A 20,998-nucleotide genomic window follows, 5' to 3' on the forward strand; every position below is an offset into this window, starting at 1 on the left:
AGGAAAAATCTGATCCTGTAGCGCCTCCGCTGCCCTTCAGCAACGGGGTGCGACTTTCTGTCTTGCAGGTGGCTGCTTAATAGGGAAGACAATGAAAGAAGCGGAAATAAGGAGGCTCTTCGCTGCCAACCTCCTCCGTGTTTTTTCAGTTATTCTGACAGCAGTTGTTCCGGCTTTCTTCTGGGACGGATTCACAGTTTTGGGAACACACCTCACGTGGCTGTGTGTTTGTTCTGTTTTTGTTAGTACCCTTAGTATAATCTTGCACTTAGGCCTTAAACCAAATCTGACCCCTAAGAGAAGTTCACTTGCTCACAAGGTAAGAGTTTTATTATTAAGTTGCTACCAGACAATAGAGGCAAAGCAAATTCTTTCACTTAAATAATCAAATGAGAAGGAAAGAAGATGACAAGTTCTGGTGGTGAATTCTTGTTTTCCATGAATGAGCTGAGTGTAGCACCCTTTGAAATAAGTTCTCCAATATTTTTGTGATGTTAAACTTTCTCTACCTGTAAATAACCTGTTCAGGTGAGCAATTCTGTGCTTTTCTCTTTTCTTGTCAATGTATTGTTGTCTGTAGTCCCAGCTGTTCGTCATGGTGGCAAAAATGAGCAAAATTGAATGGGTGTAGAACTAATTTCAAAGTCCAGGCCTGACCTTTGGCGTTATGAAGAAACACGTTTCACACGTGTATTTATAATTTTCTAGTAACTTTATAGGAAGAGAAATAGTTTTTAGAATCTGAGACATAAAAGAGAAACTAACTCGTTACAATTTAAACAAAGTTGATATATTTGTAAAAATTAATGTGGAAAAGTATTAAAATGGCTACATTTCCCTTGAATGATGGAGTTTGCACGCAGAGGAATCTAAACCTGGGAGAAATTTCTGTAGTTACAGTTTGTAATGGGAGCACTAAATCCCAATGAAATATGTTTGAACAGAACAAATTTGGAGCAGCGCACAACTTGTTCAGGAGTGGGGGAATACACTGGCATTTTGAAGTCAGCTGGATAGTTTTGCACTCCCAGCTTGCCGAGTCTGACAAGATTTAGTGCTCTTATGTTGTGATTCTCAAACATTTAACCAGGCATCCCTGAAAGCTGTGGCTTTGTATGCAAAGCTGTCTAGTTTTGCTGACTGAGGGGGATATGAAATGCACAAAATCATTATGGAAAACAAGTATTTTTAACCATCTGTGATGTAAAAATGAAGGAGGCTTCGTGTTCTAGGTGAGATTTCATCCCAGCCTAGCATAAGGAATAAATGTCAAAAAAAGTGTTCAAGTGAAATCACGGATTTCCATTGGTGACCTGATCAGACCTAACCAGAACTGTTTATCAAGTGGCTATGCTTCTGTATGATATAGTGAGTACCCAGAAACTGTTGTTTGAATTCGTAGAAAATTAAATGTTTTGCAGATTTATAGAAAGTCATGGACATTTCTCAAATGGACTTAGAATTTAAGATGCCAAGTTCAAAATGTAGTGGTTTTTATTTCATGTAATTTTAACTATTACATTTGATTCTGAATGTCTTCCCCCTGCCCCCCTCCTTACATATTTTCTTGCTTTTAAATATTTTTTCACTTTGTGTGAAAGATGCCTTTTAATGAACGGACATAACACTCAAATGTAAAACAGAAATGTAAAACTAGCCAATAAAATTATCTCTGTTTATCTTGTCATTTCCAATTATATTTTTTGTATGCTTACCTTATTATAATAGGGTGCGTGAAAAAATTTTAGATGGAGTGTGATCATTTTTAATTAATTATCTAAAGCATTAAACATAGGTAAAACTGTGTTGAAATATGCTGTTACCATACTGTGCTGTAGTTAAAATTAAAGAAATAGGTAGAGTACAATGTTAGTGATAAGATACAGACTATGCATGTTACTTATGTTCTATCTTCTCTTGAAACATTATTCTGATATTTTATTGCTCTTTTTTAGATATCCAGATTTCTAAAATGCTGTATATACTTTTTCATGTCTTGCATACTATTTCATGCGATTATTGTTCTTTATGGAGCACCCCTGATAGAGTAAGTCAGAAGACCCTATCTTTCCCTAAATGTTTTAAGGGGCAGTCCTCCTTGCAGATATTGGTATAAGTACGTGTGTATTTCCTGGTACATTGGAAGTTAAAGGAGAAGCTTCTGGCTGCGGGAAGAAGGGTGGTTGTTTTGGTTTTGGGGGGTCTTTTTGTTGGTTTTGGGGTTTGTGTTTTTTAGTTTTTTTAGAAACTTGCCCGTACAGTTTCTGTATATTTGGAGATGTGTTGTTCAAGACAGTTACAAACAACTCCTTTTACTTACAAATTTGTTAAACATATGAGTACAAACATTTTTCCATGTTTCATTTAGTCTTTTTCCCCATAAGGTTCTAAAACACACATTTTGCATATCTTTGATCCTTTTGATATTAGTGTGTTAATTTTTAGGAATTATTGAAAAAAAAAAAAAAGAGAGGGGCATGAAGCAGCCTGATTGCTGAGAGGGATATTAAGTTACTGCCTAACAATGGCATCATGTAGTTTGGTTTCATGGTTGCTTCCACAACCTCAAACTAGAAAAATAAATGGAATAATGAAGTAAATATCCAAGTGTACTTCAATTCAGAACTAATGTTCTATATGAGGTACTCCTGTGTTTTTTAAAATATTACAGGTATCGGGCATTTAAAATAATTACTGCATTTCAGTCTTTGTTGAAATAACAAACAGATACCAGAATTCTTTCCATCTGTCTTTACTAAGAGTAAGAAGAAAATATTTTATTCTTCTACATGAGGTTTAAGAAAGCATGCATGCTTTCACAAGTTGACCTAGAGGCGTGGTTTTTTTTCCCCTAAATCTTGGAACTCTTAGAAAATTGGTAACTACCTCACTTTTTAATAACATTCCTTCTTTATTTTATAATATTTTATATTATTATTTTATTTTATTATTTATTTATTTATTTTATAATATTCCTTCTTTGTAGGTCAGTGACTGAGACGTTTTTGTTTGCAGTTCTCCTGTCTACCTTTACTACTTTACAATGCTTGTGTATACTGGGACCAAACATACAAGCATGGATACGGGTATTTAGTAAAAATGGGTAAGTTCTACTTTAAACTTTCTGATTTTACCCACAAAAGAAATGGACAGAATTGATGTAAACAATATATTATGGAATTTTTTGTAAAGAAAGGAAAAATTCCAGAATTATGGGTGTTTTTCATATTTGTAATTACAAGCTTATGAAAGCTCTTCTGACAGAAAAAATTATTTTTTATTTTGAACACATTGATTCAGAAAACTGACTTTTCAGTTTTGTTGTCCAGACACTAAATCTCACTTTGTATGTGTTTAAAGGAAGTAAAGTTGCAAACACGCATTTTACTGGTGTGAAACCATTGTGTAGTCCAGTATGATGGTTATCAAATAAAGAGGAGACCTAAGACTGACCTGTAAAGGAAAACTTCAACACATGATCCAATAATACCTTTATACACACAGCTTTTAAAGTAGGAATAACAAGCCAAAACAAACACTATTTTAACAGTATTTTTATCTTGAATATAATGGCAAAAATTATATATAATTTACTGTGGTCTTAAGTATGTAATCTTTACCTATGCTGTTTTTCAAATTTCAATGCAAGCTGTTTTCAGTGTCAAGAGTTTTCAAGCATTAATTTTTTCAAGAGTATGTTTAAAGTAAAATGAGCCTTTTTACATCATTTTCACCTCAGTGACAGCCATGACATTAGCATCTATCAAGGATAATGTATATTTCAGAAGTATTCTCTCTCTTCTGCCTTTCTTCACTCAATGAATAAAAGGGTTTTTGAAAGACTGGGACACTGTAATACAAAGAAGCCCCACATACGCTTGAGGTTTAATAATAAGATGTTAACATTCATCCCCTTTTAATAGTTCATAAAGGTGAAGTCTCATCTCAAAAGAAAGTAAAAAGTTGTATAATACTGCTGACCTGTGGAGTTACTTTTGTTTTAAACTTCTGCAGAGGAGGACAAAAGTAGACTTTTCATAGTAGTTTCAGGTATTGACTTTGGGTTTATATCAGTTCTCAGCTTGCTGAAAAATATCTTGAATCCTTATTCAAGTTAACTATGCTTGTTTTTTTATTTTCAGTGGAAGGGTTGAATAGAGTAATAGAAATGACACATTGCAAGACTTTAAAAAAAGCATGGAGTTGTTTAGCCAAAACAAATCATGGCTGATTCAGGTAGTCATCTTTGGCAGTTTTGCAACTGGAAATAATAGTTCAAGTAACAGATGTTTGACAACAGTCTGTCTTTGTGCCAGGTTAGATTTTGAATGCCTGTCAATTTCTTTCTTTCCTAGCCTAGATCTTAATGTTATTTCAGCGCTGTTATTGCACAGAAAACAGAGCTGTCTTAAAACTTTTTGACATTTTTGCTGTGACAACTTGTACCTATTTCTTAGTAGTGAGCCATGTGATGTTATCTGAATGAAATGTCCATTTAATAATGATGTTTATTTAGACTAGCCTTTGAATGAAAATAGACTACAAAGAAATATTGTACCAGTTGTTTTAATGGATTGTAGCAAGCTGCTCTTTTAAAAATAATTCCTGTGTTTTTTCATTTGACCTCTTGAATGAGTTGGAATGTCTTGCACTTAGGCATGAGCAGAGTGTAGGTGTGATGTGTTAAAAGGTTGTCTCTAATTTAACCATGTGGAAGAGGTGGGACTGGCTGAATGGAGGAAAAGGATGGTTAGGCAAGATCAGCACAACTGTTTGCCTTAAAAGAAGAGTTTAGCGAATTGAATTGCACTGGGACAGCAAGCTGGAAAATCTGATTAAGAGTGTAGCTTAGTATGAAAAGGAATTTGTTTTAAAAATACCTGAATACAATTTACACTTAAGTAACCACTGGCATTTGTTTTTGTTACTCTTACTTTCCTGTGCTTGGGGAAGAGTGGCTCGAAAGCTGCCCGGCAGAAAAGGACCTGGGGGTGCTGGTTGACAGCCGGCCGAACCTGAGCCAGCAGTGTGCCCAGGTGGCTAAGGCGGCCAACAGTATCAGAAATAGTGTGGCCAGCAGGAGTAGGGGAGTGATCGTGCCCCTGTACTCAGCACTGGTGAGGGCACACCTCAAATACTGTGTTCAGTTTTGGGCCCTTCACTACCAGAGGACATTTGAGTTGCTGGAGTGTGTCCAGAGAAGGGCAACGAAGCTGGTTAGGGGTCTAGAGCACAACTCTGACGAGGAGCGGCTGAGGGAACTGGGGTTGTTCAGTCTGGAGAAGAGGAGGCTGAGGGAAGACCTTATCGCTCTCTACAACTACCTGAAAGGGGGTTGTGGCGACATGGGTGTTGGTCTCTTCTCCCAAGTAACTAGCGGCAGAATGAGAGGAAATGGCCTCAAGTTGCAGCAGGGGAGGTTTAGATTGGATATTAGGAAAAATTTCTTTACTGAGAGCGTGGTCAATCATTGGAATAGGCTGCTCAGGGAAGTGGTGGAGTCGCCATCACTGGAAGCGTTCAAAAAACGTGTAGATATGGCACTTCGGGACATGGTTTAGTGGGCATGGTGGTGTTGGGTTGACGGTTGGACTTGATGTTCTTAAAGGTCTTTTCCATCCTTAGTGATTCTATGTGATTCTGTGTGTGAATATTTATGAGATCAAAACGTGCTTGTGCTGTTGTCTCTGCAGAAAGGCAGAAAGAGACATCTACTAAAAGAAAGTGTATCTTGATACATCAAGTGTAAATAGGTAACAGATATTAATTACCTATCTACTGCTCCGGACAGCTTTCTGCTATGTTTTAGGTGGTCTAGTATGAAAATACTATGTGCTTAACATCTTGTCATAGGACTATTGATAAAAGTTACATTCAAGTAACTTGTATGTAATCTATTCCATCATGATAACTACGCTACAACTGAGTCAGTCTGACTTAAATATTTTGTGGATAAGCTTGCAAAGTGCTTATTTTTTCTGCGGAGATGCTTAGCTTTCTCTGTTTCCACTTGGAAGTGCAGGCACTGCTAGTAAAACCACTTCTAATAAGGTTACTACCAGATCAGTCTTTAAGTGCCCATGCCTCTAGGAGGTAGATTATATGTGCTGTCTCATGATAACTTGTAACCTGTGACACTGTGGGTTTATTTTTTGTATTCTAATGTTTGGGTTGTTGGCAGGGTGGAGTGGAGGTATTTGGTTGGGGGTTTTTTTTTGTACACATGAAACAATTGCATGAAACACAGTTGTATCTCAGATAGAAAATTGCACGTGCTCCATGTTTTCAAACTGAGCACAGTTTTGAATTGGAAATATCGATTTGATCAACCAAGTAGATTTTCTTTTTAATTACTTTATTTTAAGAAATTGGAACAATATGTTCTTACCCACATATTTATAGTCTATGTGTGCATAGAATGTGTGAGGAAAAATAAGCTATATCATAAAAACTTCAGTTCTAAGTAGATAAGCTGTAAATAGGGCTCTTCTCACTAACTACATTTGGGAAAGTGGCAGGCCCATGCCAGCTATCTCTGGACTCCATATTCTGACATCTAGTGTTGTGACCAATGTCATGATGCTGATCATATGCTATCATGCGCTGCTGTAAGCAGATAGAGGGAAATAAAGAGCTACAGAAAGTGTTATTGGCACTAATGGAAGCAGGTGACTATTCTTTAAATGCTTTTCAGTAACTGTTGGCTGAAATAGCCTCCTGCATAAAAGCCTTTAAGAAATCAGCTTTCACTTGCTGATTTTTGTTGCTCTGTTTGGAGACTATTCATTTCAAATCACCAACCTGAGTAACTGTGTTAAATTTTCTGGTATAATAGCAATTATGTCACCTGGGTAGGAAATAGATTTTATTTGGAGCTTCTCAAAAATACTGTAAAACCGTAACTTTAGGGCTCCTTCCAGTTTTCATTTTGCCTACTTCATCAGTTGGTTGTGAACTGCATACTCTAAGAGTATGGAAATGTCCTTCGTAAAGGTGGGCATCATCAAAGTGGTGTGCTGCTTTGTATTTCAGTCCTGCCACAGAGGGGTATTCCAGATCGTGTCTATCCAGGAGCTGTCTTAGTTACTTCTTTTATGTTAAGTAACCTCCTAATTCAAATGTTATTTAAAACAGCACTTAATGTATTCTGTTATTTAAAGGGGTTAAATAATTACTTTAGGCTCTAAAAGGCCTTTATGCCACTAATGATCATGTATCTTACATATCACTAGTTTTGTCTGCAGAATGGTTTTAGTTATAGTTTATTCACAGTTAAAAAAAAATAAAGAAACCTATAAAAAGCAAAGTCTATAAATGTTACTGCAGTGGTTAGCTTCATGCAAATGGTGTGATGGGTTAATAGGTTAGATAATATCTGCAAAAATTCCAATAGGTGATGTTCTATGCAGAAAAGAGAATAATCAAAGCGGTGTTCCTGCAGGATGATATTGGAGGACAAGTCAGTTTGTATTTGGGCAGCCAGTGTCCATGCTACAGAGTGGTTGAATTAGTAGCTGAAATGGTTGCCAGTCTACCAATGGCTGTTCTTCACTTGGGCACTGTGCCTTGCTAATTCTGTTGTTTTGCTTTTGGACTCAATCCGATATCTCCATATGGTGTAGCAGTATGTGTAGAGTTACCAGACATGATGTCTTGTGGGCTATAAATGCACCTCAGTCAGTCCTCAGTATATTCTGCTGGCACTTTCACTGCTTTAAGGCTGTAGAAGAAACAGTTCCTGTTTCTGCTCAAAGTGTCAATGTTGCACTGTAAATATTATAATCTATATGACCTTTATTTTGCAAACAATAAAAAAATGTTTGCCTTACACTTGTGAGCCATTTGGTCAGTATCTGATGCAGCAGTGAGTTATGTGTACTCAGAATTGAAGTCAGAAATTTCAGGCTCTTCAAAACAAGGTTTAGGGTTAAAGCTTTCATGTCTGCAACCTAAACGGCATACGTGAAGTTGGAGTTTACTATCCAGCTAGTCTACTACCCATAAAAATGCCCATCATTTTTTTCCGTCTGCTAAAGCTAGGTTTGTGTTTATAATTTAAGATACAGCAAATGTTAAGATTGGAGCAGGGATTGAAACCCAGTTCTCCCGTCTCAGAACTGTGCCCTACTCTGTTTTGAAATTCTGTTCTTGTTTCTTAATTGGTACCAAGTGCTCAAATGTTCATGGCTTGAGAAAAGCAAAGCAATCGCCTGGTAAACTGATGATGGACAAAAAGTGCTTATCTATGAAACGGAAACCCAACTTTTCCAAAACTTCTGAAGTCAGTAGTGGTGGAAGCTATAAACTCCCTATAAACTGAGAACATTAACATCTGTTATAACTGGCAATTCAAGAATTCTTTAGCATGCAATAAATTTATCCTGCAGCCAGTGTACTTGAACTTAGATGCAATGTTGAAGGGCTGCAACATGCAGGTTACATTTATTTGTATTATTTCTTTTGAGTTGATGGAAATTTGCTTTAGAATATTCACATAATGAACTTCTATTTTAAATATCAAACTGTCATAGTGATCAAATAATAAGATGACTCCACCATAGAGTACTTTGACTGTACTTGAACTTCCCTGTACGATCCCATGCTACCCTTTCATATCTGCTTTTCCCTGCACTGCACACAGTATTGTTGCGATATTTTAACTTGCTTAATTAAACAGTGTTTCAAGCTCAATAGAAGTATTTCCAGGTAAAATAAATTAGCTTTTGCAGTAAACATGTCATGGGAAAAAAAAATTCCTGAATGCGTGGTATAGAAAGATTGTGATTACAGCTGAAATATGGAACTTACATTTTAAGTATAATTTGTATTGTTAGGAGAAACCTGCATACTATTTATCAAATATTTTGATTTTTATATCTGTTTATAGTCTCAAAAATCTTGGGAGAAATCAGATCTAATATTCTGACACGGTCATTTCTACTGCTGTTGAAATCTTGGTCACACGCTGTTTTTACAGAGCTATGTCCATCTGGGAAAGCAGTCTACAGATTACTACCATGTGCAGTATACTAGGAGCTTGGTTTGGAGCATTTCCTATTCCTCTTGATTGGGATCGGCCTTGGCAGGTTAGTATCTACACCTTTATCACCAATACAAAAATACTAATTTTCTGAATATGCATGCTACACAAAATTGCTCTGAAACTGTACAGGTATATTGGAATTACTCATAAGCTGTTCCTACAGGTTATGCCAAACATTTAAAAAGTAATTGGAAGCATCTGTGCTTACAGTGTAAGGATGTAAAAAGCAGAATTATTACCTCCCTCTTTAATAGGTTCTTCATTACAGATTTATGAGTGTCTGTTGCATGCAATTTTATCATGAACTAAAGCTGTAAGGCTTTTGGTATGAAGAAGCTAGACAAGCGGGAGGAGAAATGTGAAATGATGAAGATGGCTCCAAGTTTGTCTGCCTTCAATTTCCTATCTTTTATTGTTTATGGGTAGGGAAGGAAAGATGCTTTCCTAGTGTTTTAGTTTCCCTCTATTTTCCATAAAAGCACTTAACAGAATGCATTTTAAATGGATTTGGATTGATTTGTGGAAACGGTGTGGCCAAAGCACTGTACTGAAAACTTACTTTCTGATTTCAAAGGAAAGCAAGCATTAGCTTTGTAATTGCACAGTCAGAAATGTGAGGCTGGCATTGCAGATTGTGTCTTTATAAATGAAAATCTCTCTGCTGTTTTCTTCACATTTTTGTTGGCATGGAGAAATGATTCCATTAAATATAACTGAAGTGTGCAACTGCCAAAAAGTGATGACACTAGTAGCACTTTTTCCTGAATGTCCTTGGTGGATATTTTCTTTCCTCAGGTCACCAAACTCATACACTCTCAGCTGAGTAGTATCTACCAGGCCTGTTCTTACGCAGATGGTTTCAAAGGTTTCTTTCAGAAATTGGTGTAACAAGCGATATACTTCTCTCTCTGATATTGTAGCAACATTGCAGCTTATGCTGCAATGGAAATGTGTCTTCTGTAAGTAGCTAACAGCCTGCTTTCATGCCACCAGCCTTTCTTTGCACCCATGTAATGAGATATAAAAAATTTCTATTTCAGAAATTATAGTAGAGGAGTAGGTTAATACTTAAAGTAAAAAATTTTCTTTTCTTCCCTAAAAATCACTTGGTTTTACTCTTGCAAGATGTTTCACTGTCGATCTGACATAGGTATGTGTTGGCACTAGTTAATTGTTGATGTCCATCAACTTCACCCAAAAATCAAGGGATTCATTGAAATGCAATCTTTTACCTTCTTGTGAAGACTCATTCACTTTCCTGTGCCAATGAGAGGCAAGCACTTTTTTCTTGCTCAGCTAGGATTTTAAAATGGCATGTCACATCTGTCAGGTTTTATTTTATTCCTATGCTTGCAGTGAAGATTTGTCAAAGTGTCTTCAGTGTGTCATTTGTGCTTTGGATCAGTCTAGAAGTGTTAATGAAAACTTGCATTTATATAGCATATAATGGCATGTTGCCTATTTTCATGCTTTGTTCACGTTTGTAAAAAAAAATCCAAAATGGTCTCTCTCTCCTCTTTGCTTGGCGTGAGCTACTCTTAAGGGTTGCATTTCCTGGTATAGAACTTGGTCCTCTGGGATCAAAACAGTTGTGTGCATGAATAATAATTGCAGAAAACATTGGTCAGTATTTAGGATTAGAGTAAGTCCACATACATGTATTTTGGATGATACTCAGTAACCTAAATGTAGTACTGAGTGCCATCTGATGCATCCAAGAAGCTCCTGTGGGACTGCTGGATATGGCACAGGATTAAAGGAGACCTATTGCCTTTTGCAGCAGTAGTGGGAGGCTGGACAGAATAGTAGGATACCTGAAATGGCACCGGACTCCTATGTTTAGAAAAATGAATCTCACCCACGTGACTACTCTGCCTCTTTTAGGCAGATGCAGATACATGCGTGTGCACACATGCACAAAATCTCAGACTTTGCTAATATGCTGCGTATAAAAATTTCACCTCATGCACCGATGATATAAGGAAAACAATTATTAAGTCAATAGGCTCCAATTAACAAAACAAAGACACTAATAGATTAAGACAGATACTTTAGGTACAGTTAATTTTTTACTTTATTTGTCCATTCCCCCATCTTCCCATAGTAGGAGACAAGTTTGGTAATGGTCTGACAGCTTTTTCCGTTTGAAAACTCTTCCAAGTCAATAAGAGCCAAACATGACTGATGAAAGTTAAGCTCTATAATCTATACTTAGACATCTAAAAAGAGATTATCTGACTCCTCTGAAGAGCAAAGCATCTGCAAAAACCTCAAATACCATAACTTGTCACTAGCTGTTTCTGGGCGTGAATGCTCCCCAGAGAATTCAGACAGCAGCAGAAACTGTATGTCTGCATTTCACTTTTCCATCACCGTCTCCACCCTCATTTCTGACATACTCTTGCTACCAGAGTTGGCAGGGGAGTTTCTGACTATTAATTCCTGCATCAAAGCAATTTTCCTGTGCCTAGATCCAGAGCTTTTGCTGCTGTGTTCTTTCCCTTGAGTTCCCTTCATTTTACCCCATCCCCACTTTTCCACTTTTTACCTTGTAGTGTTTAAAGTAGGGGGGTGGGGAAAGAAATCTTCCTTTCCATTTTGGGTCTGAGCTGCTTCATCATTACTTTAATGATCACATGAGGAATTCAAGACCAGCCGTAGGGAAGTTTGCTTATCAGTCCTGCAGGCTGCCACTTCAATGGTCTTTGAAAACTACAGTTTTAAGTGCTAATTGTTTAAGATCTGCTGTATAAGAGGAGATGAAAGAAGCTCTTTTTAAAATGTAATGTAGTTTTTAAAGTCAAATTATCTCAGCAAAGCAACACAGTGAGGCACCAAAATGGTTAACAAATCTTCAAGGCAGAAATGAACATCTTTAAAGTAGCTTGTTAGAGATCCTCTTCACACCTCTCAGAAGTTTGCAATCACCTATTGATAATTTAATCATTTTGTGAAGGCGATCTCTTAAATATTGGTCACCAAGGCATAGAAGAAGAGACAAAAAAAGCATCCTGGCTAGGCATTTTCAATAGTTGCCCAGGAAGCACTGCTTCCAGTTCAGCCAGCTATGTATGAATGAGGTTCTCTGGAGACACTGAACTTCACACAACAGTTGATTTAATCTTGTCTTTCTATCCCCACTGAGTAGTATGGATTCAACAACATAGGTATTGAGTTGCACATAGTAGCTCTGCACTGCTGTCTCAGAAATCTTTACAGCCATGAGACATTTCTGTTGTTCTTCACAAGTTCACTGGGCACTAGCAACAAAACCCCTTTTTGCAAGAGTATTTCTTTTCCTATCTGATGTCAGGTGATTACAGAAACTCGTAGCAGATTCTTTCACTGTAGCAATGAAAGAGGAGAGGTGCTTTCTGTGTTGTCTTCAGCCTAAGGCAAGGCAAAGAAGAATGGCCCTCATAAAGGATTCTGCTGTTGTTGCAGATCTGCTTAGTTTGGGAAGAAAATCTTTAGTGCAGATTGCCTGTCTCCTGAGTGATTGACCTAACCACTCACTGAACATAAAAATACCTGTACATAACACAGTTGCGGGAAAAGGTTCTTTAATTAAAAAAAAAAAAAAAAGACATGGACTGTCAGTATAGAACCTAATCCAGCTGGTATGCTTACAGGAACACCTACAGATCAAGTCCCAAGCAATGTCTGAAAAAAATCATGTAGATCTTAACGTAGGCTTACAAGTAATCCAGTCAAAACCAAATTATTTCTAGGCAACTGCATGAATAAAGTATTAAGTGGTCATGCTTTTCACATCATCCGTTTCTCGTATTAGCCTAAAAGCAGAGAGCTTAAGGATTACAATTTTGGATTTACCCTTCTCAGATCCAAAATGGGACTCTAATGGAATAGCTTAGTCCTTGGACTCAAGACTGGCTTTTGCGATAAGAGCAGGTTTCATTAGTGATTGTTTTCCTTTTCATATTTTAGACTTTTGTTGTTAATTTTTTTTTTAATCTGTAGTGGAAATGGTTCTGCTCTAGAACAGAAAATGTGTTTTAAATCTTATTATAGCTACACGACTAAAGTGATACTATCATTGTAGAGAGCAGTGTTAAAGCATTTAAGCCTGCTTGTTGCAAAATCTCGTTCTGGTGTCTCTATTGGTTATGATTAGTGTTTGTGGTAGAACAATGCCTTATGGAAACGCAGCTGCATTTGTTGTACCTTTAGCTTCGGACAATTCATCACTTAGGGAGTGTTGCAGACAAGGCAAAATTGGTACTACAAGGATTGGATAGGTCAATAGTAGTTGAGAAATACCACGTGATAAAGCAAACTGAAGGGTTGCTGCTGCTGCCTTTGTGCTCTGTAGCCCTGAAATGTCAAAAGTTAGCAAAAACATCTGACATTCAGCAGGTGCAGAAATGCACTATGAGTTTGGAATGAAAAATGCTACTGGTATTGATTTAGCTCTGTTAGAACAACCTAATATAACCTGAGGTTCACACAAAAAGTTAAGCACTGTGTCTTAAATTGGTGTATTTTTCCACTTGATCAGGATTTACCACTTTATCATGTCTAGTGTCTACACTTTACTGTAGACAGTTTCAGAGTGTCTGCAGTCTACTTTTAAATTGACTGTAGTCCAGTTCAGAGTGTGGAGTAGGTGAAGCCACTTCTGTGAAGTGGCAGTTTTATTCATAGAAATGGCTTCAAATAAAAATGGCCTGTAGTCACTCACCTGAAGCAAACAAGAGGTTAAAGAGAGAGAGAGTACTGAGGATGTTGGAATTCCAGTAGAGTATTGAATAAAGCTGCCTGCACTTTTCTGTATGGCACCTGTTGGCTGAATTGCTACACTGATACATAACGGCAGTTCTTCTGACCTCACTTTGTTGCTGCTTTGTGGCCTTAGAAGAAAAAGCAATTGAGGGCAACATTAGGTTCATTCTTTGCTGATCTCTTTCCCAGTCCTTAGCTGTCTGTGTTGGGACTTAGCATCTTTTCCTGCAATCTTAATAGAAGAACTGAAAAATTACATGGTAGTCATCCCTTTACATCATTGTTGAGATATATTAGTAGAAGCTGAGAAGTTGGTAGTACCATTACCTGTATCTTACCTGATCAGAAAATCAGATGTCAATATGTCTGGTATATCTTTCACTAGAATTTGTTTTTACCTGAAAGTACTTCAGACTTCTGTGGAGTAAACCTGGTATTAAATTCATCATCAGGAGTTCCAATGCATGTGCTAATGGCTAAAACCAAAATGCTACTTCATCCCGAGTTACTCATAAACCAAAGAAAACATATTGGTTCTTTACACATACCTCTTGTGACATGCAACAAAACCAAGATAAATACAGATGTCTCAGAAAATCTTCACTTTATTTTCCATGTTTATGTTTGAAAAATATTGCATACAGGGGACATTCAGACTAGTGGGCCTGTCTACATTTAAAAATAATAATGTAAAATGCGATTTTTTTTTTTTTTTAAGCATACAACAACTTTTACACTAAGTATATATTACTTAATAGGAACAGAATATTGTTTTGGAAATAAAATTACATTCTTGATCTGAATAATGTTTCAGAATGAAAATGATATATATATATAAAGCATTTCTGTTAGAAGTATAAAATGTATTGCTGAAAGTCAGTTGGTATCTTGATGACTCATTGTTTTTCATTATTCTGTTGTTCCTAAAGGAACTTTTTAACATAATTTGGCCATGCCTATTGCCCCTCTGCTAGTTTTCAGAAAAATTTATTTTGTAACTATGCAAAACAGTTAGTCAGGGAGGCCAATTCTATGGTTGTTCCTGGTTATAGGTCTGCAAAATTAAGCCTATCTTAGACAAAGTTAAAGATTGCCTTACAGGAATGCAAGGTAGTCCCTACAGTAGTTACACTTCTGTATTTAAAAAAAAAAAAAAAAAAACACCAAAAAAAACCCGAAACAACAAAACAAACCAAAACAACAACAACAAAAACCCCAAACTTTTCAAGACTTACCCTGCAAGACACGTTTCACTTTTTTACAAGTGTCAGACTGGTAGAATAATTTTGCCAATGTTTTGAGATTGCTGTTTAAACAATTTGTAAAATAGTTTGCAACACTTAATTGTGATCATTTAAATAAGGCTACTCTAGATAATGTTCAAAAGGTTTAGAGAGTTGTACATCCATCTCTAGTTGCTTCTAGGCCTCTAATGCACAGTGGATATGCAAGGGTTATGGTTAGTTAGGACTGCTCTAGCAAAGAAATAAAAAGTAATTTCCTTTGTAACTCTTGCTCAATTTTTTCAGATTGCCTATTTCAAGTTGATGGTGTACTTTTAATAACCGCATGTGATAACTTCATGTGTCATCTGCAAAGTGGCACCTTAAAGCACACCACCACTGAAAAAGAAGGGGGTCATTTATGTTACTAGACACATTGTGACAGACCCTTTCTTTCTTCAGCCTGAGGTAATTTAGTTGCAGAATAAGATGGTAAAATTAAAGATCAAAACCTTATCAGCATGCTTTATATGCAGCGGAACTAGTATTCCAGACATCCCATTCATTCACTGACAACTACTGAATTTTGGAAATTGTAAAGTTCCTGGGTTTATTGCATGTTTTGATACCAGACTTTTAAAACATGTCCCTGGGTTTACTGTGTGCATGCCCACCCATCTGTCTGTTTTCCTTGTAGCATAATTTTGATCTAAGTACCTGTTACTAATGATAAAAAGTGACTTTGAAAGAATATGCTGTCTACAGTGTTTTCATATCATTAGGTAAAAGTGAAATTGATGTATTCCCACTTCATACTGGATACAGCAAACGTAACAGGTAGTGCTGATGTAATGCAAATGAGTTCAATGACTGCTGTGTACTTTAGCCAATGTGACCTTAAATATTAGCCTAGATACCTTCAGGCATTTGTAACTGGAAAAATAATCTGGAGCATCTGGGGTACAGTTCTTGGTGGTTACAGGAGTAAGCTGAAATGGACTATAAACTTTCCCACTACTTTGTTATTCTTAACACAGCTCAGAGAGTTTCATTCTTCTGTTTGCTTTTGGATCTACTACCTACTGTGAAAGCTTTGTTGTAAAGAAAGTTGCTTTATGTGAGTAGAAGGGATAATATCCAGTGTTTGAGAGTTTTTTTTAAACAGAGGTAGAAGCTTGTTCCACTTTAGTGGGATTATCACTATTTAATGATACACTTTCTTAATGTAAACCGTAATGGTGAGATCAAAAGCAGTTATGCTTGCTATAGCTTTAGAACACAAATCCACAAAACCATCTTCTGGTTACAAATGCCAGCCTGAAAAAAACCTCACACTTTCTTCTCCTTGGCATGTGCTTGTCAACACACACATTCGGTACAATGTGATAAGACACTTCTAGTTAACATGTGCATGCAATGAAAATAGATTAAAGGCATGTACTGAAATTTTTAAGACAGTACAGACTAAACAATCAGGTATTTAAGGCGTGTTAGAAACAGGGAGGGAAAGTAATTGTGCTCATTTATTCAGTTTTAAAATCAAACAAAAATTACTACATAGCTTTCTAATTGACAGTCAGAAATGGATCCTTTTAAATAGTCGGCATACAAAAAAATCAAGAAAAACACTCCTAGAAAGAATGGGACCAGTTTACTTAAAAAAGGGGGGAGAGGGGGGAAGTAAGTACAGTAGATTGCCCCACTGTATTTGTATAATTAAAGTTCCATCAGTCAGCTGCTTACTTTATAGTATCTTTAAAAACATTATTAGAATGTTGGTGCTCTGGCTTATAAGAATCTGGCCTTTATGTCCTTATCAATGTCTATGTAATTCCCATTGCATGGGATACAAGTTACAGGCTTGTAACAGATGACAACACTGTCATGCAGTCAGAATTCTGATTTAACTAGCTACGTACATAGTACAGCAGGGCTAGATACCTTGCTGGGATCCTGCAACATGCTTTCCTTTCCATGTAATATGCTAAGCATTCTCACATCAGTTTTAAAGAGTGTTTTAAAGAGTGTCCAGGAAACTAGCTCATTTGTGTCCTGAAAGGTTGGCACTTCCTATTTTAAGTCCTTATTCTTAAAATTACTTCTAGTATGTAATAGAAACCTTGCAGTTCTGCAGTGTCTATTTAGCTAGCCTAAAGAAATCTCCGTTCTATCACTGCTGCCAGATGAAAAGAAAAGGCAAAAAGAACATTTAAACAAATAGCAGAAGTCAGGATCATTTTGCATTAACCACTGGCTCATGATCTGTCCCTTAAAATGCAATTTTTGTGCTTGTTGAGCATGTAGGTGGAGATTTGTTTTTTGCCAAGCTGCTGTTCAGATTCCTAGGAATCATATACACGTTGTTACGATTGCCCTTTTCCGCATGTGTTTGATGTGTAAACTAACTGTTCTTGTATTGGGCTGTGAGGATGGCAGCTAATGCTTCCCAGCCGCTGGGACATACAAGGCATTTCATGACAGTTTCCTGAAGAATGTTCTGTCCTGTCTCCTGAGCTCCCCACACTCTTCTTTCCAGATCAACATTCTTCCCCCTCAAAAAAAGTACAGTTAGGAGATGTTGCCCCTAACATCTTATTCCCCTGCTGCTGACACAGCCTAGACATGACATCAGTACTGGGGGAGGATATGTCAACTTACTCATGGCACAAGGGAGCATAAAGTAGAAGGAACTGACCTGAACAGTTCTCAGGGGATGAGAAGGGTGTATTACAACTTGCATACTTTAAAAAACCCCAGTGGAGAACAGGCAGATGGATATTAGCTGCTTAGATTTTTATCACTTAGAGGCAGTTTGTACTGCGTCAGGGAAGCTAAACCAAGTTTAAGAGATAATATGAAAGACAGGGCAAAAGCAGGCCAATCAAGCAAGTCAAATTCATTTCAAAAGGTCCATCTGAAAGAGACTGGACGAGGCCAGCAGCTAATGCAAAATAAAGCAACACACTCTCATAGATGGAGAAAAATGTATATGCAAGGGCTGTTATTTCAGTGCAGCTGATGTGCTTAAGAGCCACATCCTAATCTTTCTTTGATAACTTGCTGCTTTAGATATACACGTGGTTGCATCTGGCTTACAAGCCAGAGTCAGACTAAAAGCTGCAGAACTAGTACCATTGCCTGTTTGTTAGGGGATTTTTGCCCTGCCTTGAAGGCTAGAGAAAATAGCGTAAGGACAGCAGTGCTCTTAAGTCCAGGCTTTTAACACCTGTGCTTAGGGAGTTTTCAAAAGGCCAAACAGCCTTCAGAACTATGTTGGGCCATCTGACCAGCATAATAAGAATGAGTACCTGGCCTAGTACCCTTCTGTCCTATGCCACTAGAAGGGATGAGGTGGTATTTCCTTTATCTCGCTCCTAGTGAGTGAGATGGAGTGTTGTATGGCTCCTTCCTTTTGCCCCCTGTCTTAGCCAGCTGCCACTGGTGAGGGTTAGATTTCAGAGGTCAGAGAGTCATGTGTTAAGTGAGGCAGCCTGAAACTTCTGTGAGGTAACACTGAATTTTAAAAAGCAAAGCAGAAATCGAATGTTTTGGAAGGCATAATTAATAGTAAAAGTTACATAACTATTAAAAAAAAAAACCACCACATTCAGAGTTGCAGTTCAGTCAGGTAAAAGAAGCTACAACAATCATCATAGATCCTTTTAATCATACCAACAATTGCCCACTATACACAAAATACCAAAAAGGTACAGGGTCAATGGGTCATCAGAGATATTGTCTCTCTAGTTAAGGGAACATGAAAAATTCTGAGTCCAACATTTACCTATACTTCTGAAAAGCAAATAGGCAACTACAAATTCACCTAATGTAGGTAAAATTTAATGAAGGATTGTTGATCACTGAGAGAGTTTGATGCAATAGACCACTGAGTTATGTAGCCTCTGTCCATAATTTTGTGGATATTAGAGTGGTATTTGACTTCATCAATGGGTAAGAAAGTACAACTCCTGTTCCAACTGAATGTTACTGAGTGAGCAGCTGGGGTTGCAGGGACTTTTTTATTGTTTTGTCCTTCAGGCATGTGTAATAGCCTGCAAAATGCCAGAAATAACTTGATTACATTTCATTCAAAAGTTGAAAAGATCCACCTGAAGCATAAGTTAAGACAAGGCCACAAACTCCTGTGATTTTTAAATATACATAATATCTTACCATGCCAAAGCATCTCAAGGCTTTTTATAGAAGATCTACAATACCACTGTTAAATGAATGAAAACAAGGAAGTCTTTGGTTTGAGAGGCAACAGCCAAAATACTCAGCAACAAAAACAAGTAGCAGAGACAGAATGTCTGGAAATGGAAGAATGAAAAAAGGTCAATAAAGAGTACCTAAGGCACCTTGTTTGTAGTCATCTTTGCTACACTCCTTAAGACCTCCAAATAATCTATAAAACTGCAAATGCTAAGGAATGTGAAGATGAAACAGCAGAGAACAAAATACGTTACTCTTATGCCTAGTTAAAATTCTCATGATCAAGGGATGTGAATAAATACATTTATCCAAGTGATAATGAAGTAAAGAGAAGAATCAGAGCTAGGAAAATGAATGAAAGGAGGAAGCAGTACCATTAAGAGTAAGTTCATTTGATAATCACGACCTGAAAGTCAAAATGAAGTAGAAAAGAAGGCTGGACGCTGAGATGTGTATAGTTTCTTTAATGTCTAGTGCATTTCTCAGTCTCAAGTGCTGTAGAAGGTGGAAATACCACCCTTAATTTAAAAATTAAAAAAATAGGAGAGTGCAGTCTGTACTTGCTTCAGGAACATGCACTGTACAGCAGGAAGTGCAAAATTGTCCTTGAAAAAAAAAACATGCAAAGGAGAACTTTGAAGAGGGATGGGAATTCAGTTTATTCTACAATAAATATTTTTAATTACCAACTTAGTTGAGACTTTCATCAAATGCAGTATGTAGTTGACTGGTAATACAAGCTACATCTGAGGACAGACTGGTGAAGTTTTGGGTTGGCCCCTCCTCCCTGCAAATCAATACCAATTTAAAAAAGAGAGGGGGAGGAGCGGGGGGTGAATCCCATTACTTCTTTGCCTCAGTACTAGATGGTTTGTAAAAGTGAGTCAGCTGTCTTGAGTCAGTTCCCTGTTCTTAATACTAGGAAATGGAGCTTATAATTAAAGCTCTCGCTAACTGGCTTACTACATTTCCTGAACTGGGTGCAAGATGGTCAGTCAGTTTGCAAATCTATGTTCCCTTCCTGCCGCTAGCCAGAGGGAAATTAATCCCTTTGCCTACTTTTCAAGACCAAAAGAAAGAAAAACCTTCCCTCCATCTCAGTCTCTGGCCTTATTTGAATATTAGTTCCTTTATACACACCTAAAGTTTCAGAATGCCATGAGAGATTGGAAGGAGAAATTGCCAAGAAATCTGTGGGTTTCCAAATGTGTGCAGCAGAACAGGAAATTAGGTTAGCTGAACGCTTCAGGGGATATAAAGACTTGTAAGTTTTTCACATAGTTTTGGGAATATCAAACTAAAATCTGCAATAGCCAGAAGCCTGGTTACATTTTAATGCATATTAATTAAAAACTGTACAACAGCATTTAGTGTTCATGAAGATGACTGTTACACTTTTGGCATTTTTAGGAAAGCATGTCAAGCTTTAGAGTAAGACTGTACCGTCTTTCAGTACCAAGATTACACTGAGAATTTGTGCTCACGAAGTACAAAAAAACACGTTTTCCTCATTGTCTGCTTTTACCTTGCGTTCTCCCCTCAGGTATGGCCCATTTCCTGTTCCCTCGGAGCTACCTTTGGCTATATGGCTGGTCTGGTTATTGCACCTCTGTGGATACACTGGAACCGGAAGCAGCTTACATACAAAAGCAGATAACTGGAGCAAAGAGAGACAAGGTATTTCTTTGTGCAGATTCTATACAGACTGTGCAAAAGTTGTGGGGTTTTAAAGATATATACATACACACATGTATAGTCAAAGCAGAAGACTATCCAA

The 20,998-nt window shown here is 37.2% G+C and overlaps 1 protein-coding gene across 1 annotated transcript; it reads left to right on the forward strand.

The window, feature by feature from the left end:
• Nucleotides 1-91: 91 nt before the first annotated feature.
• On the forward strand, nucleotides 92-20,878 carry PIGF (phosphatidylinositol glycan anchor biosynthesis class F; the record flags this gene model as incomplete). The annotated part of the gene is made up of 5 exons (XM_081998364.1): nucleotides 92-319; nucleotides 1,956-2,047; nucleotides 2,987-3,103; nucleotides 8,978-9,086; nucleotides 20,765-20,878. 5 exons carry the CDS (start codon nucleotides 92-94, stop codon nucleotides 20,876-20,878), a joined length of 660 nt encoding a protein of 219 aa, XP_081854490.1.
• Nucleotides 20,879-20,998: the final 120 nt, after the last annotated feature.

The sequence above is a fragment of the Phaethon aethereus genome (genome assembly GCF_964289735.1).
Source record: "Phaethon aethereus genome assembly, chromosome: 3".
NCBI classification, from domain to species: domain Eukaryota; kingdom Metazoa; phylum Chordata; class Aves; order Phaethontiformes; family Phaethontidae; genus Phaethon; species Phaethon aethereus.